The sequence below is a fragment of the Anguilla anguilla genome, chromosome 7 (assembly GCF_013347855.1).
Source record: "Anguilla anguilla isolate fAngAng1 chromosome 7, fAngAng1.pri, whole genome shotgun sequence".
Classification (NCBI taxonomy): domain Eukaryota; kingdom Metazoa; phylum Chordata; class Actinopteri; order Anguilliformes; family Anguillidae; genus Anguilla; species Anguilla anguilla.
Genome location: NC_049207.1, coordinates 2,847,444 through 2,857,532, shown reverse-complemented (window position 1 = coordinate 2,857,532; position 10,089 = coordinate 2,847,444). Strand labels below are relative to the sequence as shown.

The window sequence follows — 10,089 nt, the reverse complement described above, 5'->3', positions numbered from 1 at the left end:
GTTTTTAACATAGCATAGACAGGTCAGCTGCTCTTATAGAATTCTCTCCCCAGAACTACAGTTTCTAACATTTAGCTGATATAGAGGAGGAGAGGAGAGAGGGATGAGGATTTTGTGTGGAAAATGAAGGGGATATAGCTCAGTGGTAGAGCATTTGACTGCAGATCAAGAGGTCCTCGGTTCAAATCCGGGTGTCCCCTGTTGTCATGTACCTGTAACGGTACTTTTACACGTTGGAGAACTACCAGTGGATGTCCTGATATACCTTAACGGTCATCGGAATTACCGAACACAGTGCTGGTAGCTTTCTTCCAAGGACCACAGGCTAAATGAAAATTTCCACAACTCTTATGTTAGGTCAAGATGGCCTGTGTGTGTCAAACCGTACTGAAACTTGGCAACTTGTTTTATTTGAGTGGGTTGCTCTAAATTCAGATTGCATTGGACACAGAGAGTATGTACCTGTATTTAGATAAGCAGCCAATTGTTTAGCCACAACCTTTTTTCAAACCTTAGATTAGACTGGCAAAATACTAGTGGGTGTGGATTTTGGAAGTCCTTACCAATCAAATATTTACTTTGTGAGTACAAGTTGATATTCTGCGTTTCCCTGCAGGTGAAAGAGAGGGGGTATAGCTCAGTGGTAGAGCATTTGACTGCAGATCAAGAGGTCCCTGGTTCAAATCCGGGTGCCCCCTTCAAACATGTTGTGATGTCACAACACTTTTATACAGTGGAGAAAACCAGCAGATGCTCTTAACGGTCATTGAAAATACTACTAACATAGGTGCAGTAGCCATTACTGTTCCTAAGGACCACAGACTACATAAAAATATCCAGAACTCTCGTGATATGTTTGTTGGGCCTGCTGCATTGCATGTCAGGCAGAAACATTGTAGGTAGCATATGTTGACAATACAGGAAAAAAATTACACCAGACCTATCATTTAATGATGATTTGTTACAGGTAGAATCAATGGCATCCAACTTCCACTCCTTTTCCCAAGTAGCTCAGATGTTCAGTGCACATTTGTAATAATTTTGAGGCATTGTAAAAATGGAATCTGCATGTTTGGGAGCCTGGTTTTTTGAGATTTGAACGTTTGAATTCACACCCAACATTCAAAACCTTTTTTAACCTTATTTTCATCCATGCAAATGTATGATGTAGCCTGAATGACCAAGACAAATCTAAATAAAACCAAATATTTCTGTGACTAAGGCAAATGATGCAATCATTGACTAAAGAATCATTATCAATATAAAACAAAAAACCAACTTAAGCGCAGGCAAGAATCTACAAACCTGATGATCGGCTCCAAAACTTCCTTCTGTTCAGTCCTCTGTGCTTTGTTCTTCTATGAAGTTCTGGTTGGAAATGAGGTTTCAGTGCCATCTGCATTACCATGCTAGCTATGGATATTATTTTGTGATATTTATCGAAGCCCCCTGATTAATACTTATTATTCAGCCACACAGATACCTTCTGACAGCAAAGATGATGTTCAGCCTTATGAACATGGAGCAGACCATCACTTTAGGCAGTCTGTGCCAGCGTACTTCCAATACGTGATCCATCCTCCTGTGACAGTCTCTCACATGAAATCACTCCCATCATCTGGTAAATGGTAAATGGACTGCATTTATATAGCGCTTTTATCCAAAGCACTTTACAATTGATGCCTCTCATTCGCCAGAGCAGTTAGGGGTTAGGTGTCTTGCTCAAGGACACTTTGACACGCCCAGGGTGGGGTTTGAACCAGCAACCCTCCGACTGCCAGACAATCGGTCTTACCTCCTGAGCCATGTCGCCCCATCTAGTCCCATTACTCAAATCACGGCCCTCGGGGTCCAAGAACTCCTGGTTGCCCGCCCTCCCTTCACCTGGGAGTCAGGTGTGAATACAGTCCGGCCAATCAGTAGCACTAATTGTATAGTTAATTACCTGGAGGAAAGGAAAACCAGGGCCGGATTTGGATTCAAAGTCCAAATTTGAGTATCCATGGTCTAAGCCCTTAACCATCAGTGGCCAGAAAGCCAGAGACCTCACACATCACTTTGAAAGCATCAGCAACACTCATTTAATCAATACTTCATTGAACCAGGATGGTCACCGGAGAACCCCATCCCTTATTTACAGTAACGCCCTGGGGGCATCAGTGATTAGGCACCCAAAGGGTTAATGTAGCCAATCAGCTCTGAGGTGTATGATTGGACAGTAAAAATTCAGACAGCCATTTTGAGACTCTGGGGCACTAAGATTAACACTCAAACCTTGATAAAAATTAAAATTATTTCGAAACCATACCGACGGGTCATAGTGCACACGCGTCCGTGCTGTGCTCCGTTCCGTTGTTGCCACGCCGATTACTTGAAACTACTTGGGAAAGAGATAATCCTTTTCGCATTTGAGTTCCCCCCCCCCCCCACCCTCCTCCTCTGGACACATACAAGCATTCTGTTGCTGAGATACGGAACAAAGGCTACAAAAACAAGGGCGAGGTAATCAAAGAGATCTTTACTCCATTCATTTTAATATACTTTTCACCTTTAAAAAATATAGGCTCACATGCTAATATTCAAACCTGAAAATTTTACAGTTTGATCCCAAAATCAGTGGCATCATTTACAGCGTAGAGTCAGTTGAAAAGGATGCAGATTTCCACTCAAGAAGGTTCCACACAACTCGCATCAGACGTGCGCCGACGTTGTTTTCCCCAAACTCACACAAAACATTCTCACAACATTGCCAACATGTTGTAGCCAGCTCCGGGCAATGATAGGAGAAGGGTTTCAACACCTTAACGTTACTGGCAAGAGTAAAAAGTAACACAACAAACATTTCGGCTGGTAGATCTTCACTACGAGCCCTTGCATGGCAATCCGATTTATTGAACTACAGATGCGAGGTTGTACAAAATTGCACCACTTTAATTAAGGCTTTTTTTTTTTTTTTTTTTTTTTTTGAAGTTTACATTTGGCCACGCCCCCCCAACTGGTCTTGCACTTCAAACACTGTGGCCTTGCTCTGGGACATATACACACAGTCTTTACATCCAGGAGTTTTTTTTGTTGTTATTTTTTTTTTTTTTTTTTTCAATGCATACAAAGCAACAAGGCATTCTTTTTTAAATAAGTCAGCAGAAAACACAGAAAAAAAACCTTTCCATCCACCAGCTGACCATGACGGTCTTTTAAAAAAAGTTGCCCAACATTCATTACTGACAAACCCACAGTTAGTTGTCCACCAAGTAACATCTCCCCAAATGTTTACACAGGAGAAACAATCACTAACAGGCAATGTTTTTTTCTTTCTTTTCTTATTGGACAAAAATTTTGTTTATATCCTAAATTTACAAGAAATGCATGAGCAGACAAGGGTTGGGGTGCAGAGATGGGGGAAAGGGAGATTACAGTGAGGATCTACAGCGACAGAAGCACGGAGAGTGATTTCTCTTACTCTTACTTTTTTGTCTTTAAAAAAACCCTCATGTTAAAATATATATATATTTCCTGTTGTAGATCAGGACTCTTTAAAGAGGAATAGGACAGTGTGCAAGTTGACCTGAACCTGATGGCTCAAACTGAAATGGCGGCCATTTCGGCTCAAACTGAAACGGCAGCCATGACGGCTCAAATCTGAGGCAATGTAGACAGTGACAGAATCTGAAGTCTCACTTTGTAGGTCTTTTGCCGAACTTGATCCTTCCCTCCCAACAGAAACCCTGCTGTGAACCCCCGTTATACAAACGTTTAAAAATAATAATAAAAGGTTGACTTGAAAATATTGTGCGACTTTCCTGGGGAGAAGCAAATTTGAAGGCAGTATCTCAGGCTAAGGACAATATAACAGTGAAAGAAAAGTGTACTTATATTCTCTTTACACAGACATCACTGTATCCACAGGTTTGCCTAAGATAAAAATCATATTAATAGCATTCGCAATATAGCATTTCGGTAGAACAAAATCTAGTGATTTAAAAAAAAAGAAGAAAAGAGATTCAGACAAGGGGAAAAAGGGAAACAGAACAAAATATCCAAGGAGCAAAGTTAACTGTATGAAATTGGCTATATAGGTGCTCTTTGGACTTCCTCTCTGGCTAAAATAGTGGTGATTTATATATACATATCCAAAGCACCACTACATATTTATCATGGTATATAATAGTCATCATAGCACTTGCCAAAATGAACCCTAGTGAGTGCAGCTGGGTCAGGCATCAGATTATTACATGTACAATGGTGGCTGAAGGAAGGTGTATTTTTCATTAGCAGTAATACTGTGTGTGTAGGTTCTGGGCCTTGCTTTATTTCAGTTGCATATGATTAGAATATATATTTATATAGTAAAAATCTCTCGTTTTGCAGCACTGGCAGTCAATTACAGTTATCCATGTGCAAAAAAAAACAAAAAACAAAAATCAAAAAAAAAAAAAAAAAAAAAATGACGTGGTATCTTTGATTGGCCGGTCAGTTGATTTCTGTTGCTAAGGGGTTATGGCCACACAGGAAAGTCTGCTGGATGTCGGTTTAGTAAAGTCGGAATGCTGGCACCACTGAGAGGGACAGCAGTTCATCAGACCTGGAATAAAAAAAAGGTGAGAGGTATTAACCTCTTTAAACGGCGTGAGATCACCACCACAGACCACTCCCCTCCATCATAGGCCCCTCCCCTTCACCACAGACCCCTCACCTACCCACTCACCTGGCTCAGAGCAAGAGTGCAGCTGTGTATTAGAGAAGTTGGCAGGTGGACTTTTTGCGTGTTTTGCCTGGTACTGGGGTTTTTCTGTTGATTTGCCGAACCAGGTCATAGAAGATCTATACGCAAATAAGATTGAATAAATTTAGTCAGACATTAGTCACGATGCAAAAATGAAATGATACATTCAGACAGAAACTTGAGGATAAAAAAACGTTCTTAAGACAGCAGAAATAATACTCTGTACCCTTTTATTCCTGCGGCACGACCATGTTTATAAATAGGTAATGCCCACCTGCTGCACTGGTAAGGCATTCTCTGCTAAGTGCAGTACTGGGCTGAGAACGTGGAGCAGCGATGTGCTCAACCAGATAATCCCTGGAGCGTTGAAACAGTAGTGTAAAAAGCAGCACATGACACAGACACAGGTGCAGATCAGATCCACTCACGTTCTAACCCCGTCTCCAGTCTGAAAAGGGGCACTTTGAGTGACAGCCCTCATGTCAGGACCTGACAGGTGCTCAGGCTTTAGGCTACAGTGTGAAGTCTGAATGCAGCGATACTCCAGATTTGATGAGACAATAAAGAAATGAATACAGGATGCATTTCTAGGCAATATGCGCCTCTGAGGCAGAAAGACACGCCTCCCTCCATTTTGACTGACAGGGCGCTTGACGCGTTTCTCTCTAGGCTACCAGCAGGTAGTAATGAGGCGTTTGATTAGGAAATGTTTATTAAGATCGCTCAACTCTCTTACTTTCTCCTGTGCATACTGTATCCTGTTGTTTTGCATGTGCTTATAGTAGACTAATAGCGCATTACCATAATGCGACACGTGCAGGAGAAAGTAGGAGAGTGAGCAATCTCAACCCTTTGAGGAGTAGGTTCTTTGCAATGTTTCCCCCCCCCCCAAGATCCCAAGTCAGTGTTGTAGAACTCCATCGCATTTCAGTTGCCAGCAGCGATTGTGACATCATCAGCATTAGAATGTTCAGCTAAGAATGTTCTAATCACACAGTTGTGACCTCACACCTTAAAGGGCTAACAGAAGGTCTCGATCAAAAGCCATCGCGAGGAACGCATCTGGCGCAGGTCGTGGCAGCGTTGACCTGCGTTGCCGTGACGCAGGTCGTAGCAGCGTTGACCTGTGTTGCCGTGACGCAGATCGTGGCAGCGTTGACCTGCGTTGCCGTGGCGCAGGCCGGGGAAGCTCACCTCGTTAACGTTAATCTTCGACTTGGCGGAGGACTCTAGGAAGGCACAGCTGTTCCACTGTCGGGCCAAGTTCTGGCCCTGCTCCTTGCCCACCACCCGCTCCTCCTCCAGGTCACACTTGTTCCCCACCAGGATCATGGGCACCTGGGGGGAGGGGCGGTGAGGGATCGGGGCGGGGGGGGGGGGGGGTAGAGAAACGAGAAATGAGACCGGGGGCACGACACAGAGCGGTGGGTGGAGCCTGCAGGAGATGTTTGAAAGATAGATGTATACACGTAAATGCGTAGCTACAGAAGAAAGCACTGACAACATGCTGAAAGATTTCGCTCCCCTCCCCCCTCCCCCAACTGTGAACTGCACAGCTATTTAGTAATTAGTCTTTTTTGGTTTCACATCCTCTTCTTTCTGACGTGTGTGAGCACACACACTAAAGTGCATGTAAATTAAATGTGTGTCACTGAATGGCCCCATTATAACCTCTGTGTGAAGGGTGGATATGATTGTGTTTTTCCTCCACAGCCTGTCAATGAAGAAGAAATTTCTTCAAAGCTGTATCTTAGCAACAATACAGCTCAGAAGCTACCGAGGGTAGATTTCTGTAATATTCATTAGACTTAAACAATACATTTAGAACAGGGTATTACAGCTCTGTAACATTTATGAGTGTTACACAGCCTTTACATAAAAATGTCCACCAGGAACATCGTTTTACATTCTTGGTGGACATTTTAATTTGCCACATTGCCTAATGCACTACAAAGTACAGAGACAGACACGCCATAAATATTAATGACCATAAATATTTCAGTCATTTTTCATATGTGCCTGATTAAGAGATAGCAGGACAGCTAAGTGAGATGCTCACTTCAGTTGTTTGACATGTGGCTTAAAATGGAGGCTTTTCAACCCCTTGGTGATGCAATAACAACCCAGTAATTAACAAATAACAACCCAGTAATTTCTCTGGGCCCAATTAATGCATCATGTTAGAATCATCAAAATATTTCACACGCAGCAACACTACATTATTGGCTCATTAGGTTGGAATTATTTTATTATTATTTCGCATATTATCTTGCATTTGTGCTCCGAACGGATCCAAGCGTTATATTAACAGAAGACCTTCTCCCGTGTGACAAGTAGTTCCCCAGTGTGGCCTCCTCATCAGGTGACTGTGGACAAGGCTGACCTGGGCCTCCTTTAGAGAACACAGGTTTGACCGAACCACTCGGTAAGGTGCTCAGCGCAGTACGAGAGGACGTTATTGCCGATGCCTTGGGGGGGGCCTGTGGGGGGCCCGTGGGGGGGGGCGTGTCGGGGTGCGTGGGGACTCACGTCGTCTGTGTCTTTGACCCGCAGGATCTGCTCCCTCAGGTCCTGCAGGTCGTTGAAGGTGGACTGTGCCGTTATGGAGTAGACCAGCGCGAAGCCCTGTCCGTTCTTCATGTACAGGTCCCGCATCGCCGTGAACTGCTCCTGGAGACACAGAGATGGGACAGGAGCGTTACGACCCGGTGTGTGTGTGTGTGTGCGTGTATGTGTGTGTGACTGTGTGTATGTGTGTGTGACTGTGTGTGTGTGTGAGTGTGTGAGTGTGTGAGTGTGTGAGTGTGTGTGTGTGTGTGTGTGTGGCTGTGCGTGTGTGTGTGTGTGGCTGTGCGTGTGTGTGTGTGTGTGTGTGTGTGTGAGAGAGAGTGTGTGGCTGTGCTTGTGTGTGTGTGTGAGAGAGAGAGAGAGAGAGAGAGTGTGTGTGTGTGTGTGTGTGTGTCTGTCATTCCTTACAATTTCAAAGCAGTTGAAATAGGAAATAGCCTAACTGTTCTGCACCTCATCTATGGATTCCAATTCCAAATCAGGTCATAGGTGCAGCTACAACCTGTTCTTTTCAGTCACATATTAAAAATCACCTGCTTTCATTGTCCATTTTCCGTACTCCCCCAGTACTTCTGATTCAGATTTAATGGACGTCTTAAATCTTCATTTTCTTGGAAAGCTCCCTAGAAGGAGTACTGCACGAGAGCTATTCGTACGAGGGGATTTATACAATAAACAGGGTCATAATGTTAATTATTTTGCATCAATGAAAAGCGGATTCATTCAGTACTGCGAAGCACAGTTCAAGGGGTTACACTCTATTCATCGTCCTCCATTTTCCCTCTCAGGTTTCATTAACTTTCCGTCGTGTTTCTGCGACACACACATTCTCCTCGCGGCGCTGAGGGCGGCCGTACGACAGAAGAGTCTATTCTTAGCAGAACTCGAACGCGCATCTCAGCTAATGTACGTTCATTAGCTGCGGAAGAGCGAGAAAAGAAGAAGAAAAAAAAAAAACATTAAACGGCGAGGCTAACGCCATTAGCGGGAGCGCAGCGTCCGTTACCACATCGCCGCCGAGCGCTTCTCCCAGGTTTCGGATGCACCCCGAACTCTCAGTGACGCAATGGGGCCTTAAACGCACATTAACGAAAAAACTCCCGGCCCAAAGGAAATCACTTCCTATTAGCCCAGCTGGACCCTGCGCACCGCTCCCATGGAAACCGGTGACACGCTTCCCCTGGGTGTCTGAGCTTGGCAGGAAGTGACATATATTCTCGGCGAAACAACCAACAGCCCGAAAAAGGCAAGTTCTCTCATTCGAACCCCTTCCAACGCTTCTTTCTGAGCGAACTAAAGGACTTGAACAAGATTAGACTCCACAGTGGAAGAATGGGGGAAAAAGTCCTGATTCCTAATTCAAGACACCTTGGCGATTAAACCGCCATTATAGAGTGGAGAATAAACAGACCCGGCGGACTCTTTCATTCACATAGGGCTTCACACACACACGGCCATCTGGAGCGCAAATTAAGCCTCTTCCTACTTCCATTTTATACGAGTCATTACTGGAAATGAGACACATTCAAATCAAAACACTGGAGGCCTGACTGAGGAATGAAGGCCTTTTATTGCTACTTCGACAGCGACCTCCAGGTTGTGAGAACGCGCACACACACAAATCGCATCTGACTGCAGTAAAGATGAGCGTACGCTCTATTCCAGACCGATTTAACACACATATCACCAGAATGCACAGAACTTGCAATTATTGTGTTTCTACTCATCCACCGACGCCACATTATGTTATGTCGACATGCTTGGCATGAAGAATATAAGAACAGTACATCTGAGATCCAGTCAAGAGCATGCTAATTACTCATGCATCAGGTGTGCGGTAGTTTGCTCTTCCACCCAGTGGAGGGCAGCAGTGAGTCATGACGGTACCTCACAAAGATGCACTTTGATTTTTACGCTGAATGGTCACAAAAAGTGAAGGTGAAGTAAAAGATTAAACCGTAGCCTTGCTAATGAGGACTTAACAATGTACTGGTTTACTCCCCGAGTTTATTACAGCTTGGAGGCTTTTTATTTGAGGGGCAGTCAAAGAAATGTTTTACACCTTCAAGAACTTAGTGCCTGGATTGAGACATACAACCACATAATGTGTTGTCTGATCACTTACTGCACCCTTTAGCAATGAATAATCTAATCTGATGACAGCTCAAAATCAGTACACAGCTCAGAAAGTTAGTCTATGAATGCTGCGAGCCCACTGCAGACGCATACGACACGCACAACTTGTGGATGCGTCTTATGGGTTCGGCCAGTGAGGACAGAAAGCATTTCTCCCACATCTGGGGTAGAAATCTCCACAAAACCAGACAGGAAACCAAACTAGGCGATACATCAGTGACGAACAGTCACACTGCGACAGCCATGTGGGGCAGTGAGGAATTATGGGAAGTGATTCCCCCCCCCCCCCCCCCCCCGGTGAAAAGCACAAATTTGTGTGGACGGAAAAATGTTGTGTTTTCAGGTGGGAGAAAAAAAGCAGAAATGATTTATCCGGACTACTGGGTGGGTCTCTGGCCTTGTTACAGCCAATGAATGCTTTGAAGTTCCAACTGCAGATGTGGTAAAGATCGCATAGCGCTGAGCTCAGACACCAGACTGTCACAGGTTAGACTGGTAAAAAGGGTGTTACATGACAGCTGAATAAATTATATGTGCTTCAACTAGGTCCCATTGTTATAGACCAAAAGAGAATGAAAGTAACTAACTGCTAGCAGGATGTTACAGCCTTTCTATATACCTCACAAATTAAACAAATTTACAAAGATTTAAAAAATGAAAAC

General features: G+C 44.0%; 1 protein-coding gene and 2 non-coding genes across 4 annotated transcripts in view; 2 read left to right on the top strand and 1 right to left on the bottom strand.

Annotated features, from left to right (window-relative positions):
• The first annotated feature begins 128 nt into the window (after nucleotides 1–128).
• Nucleotides 129–200, top strand: trnac-gca. The gene has a single exon. It is a non-coding gene; the product is annotated as a tRNA-Cys (tRNA).
• A 426-nt stretch (nucleotides 201–626) lies between these two features.
• trnac-gca lies at nucleotides 627–698 on the top strand. Its single transcript has one exon. It is a non-coding gene; the product is annotated as a tRNA-Cys (tRNA).
• Nucleotides 699–2,499: 1,801 nt separating this feature from the next.
• Nucleotides 2,500–10,089, bottom strand: part of LOC118231987 (ras-related protein Rap-1b) — a 41,679-nt gene continuing 34,089 nt past the window's right edge. Inside the window, exons 5-8 of one of the 2 annotated variants that reach the window (XM_035426474.1) lie at nucleotides 7,253–7,393; nucleotides 5,918–6,061; nucleotides 4,706–4,821; nucleotides 2,500–4,582 (exon numbers count right to left, since the gene is read on the bottom strand). In XM_035426474.1, coding sequence (XP_035282365.1) covers nucleotides 4,735–4,821; nucleotides 5,918–6,061; nucleotides 7,253–7,393 — 372 coding nt within the window. In that variant the 3' untranslated portion in view covers nucleotides 2,500–4,582; nucleotides 4,706–4,734. Of the gene's footprint in view, nucleotides 4,583–4,705; nucleotides 4,822–5,728; nucleotides 5,848–5,883; nucleotides 6,062–7,252; nucleotides 7,394–10,089 lie in introns of those variants that run through there. The other variant, XM_035426473.1, reaches the window with a different exon arrangement.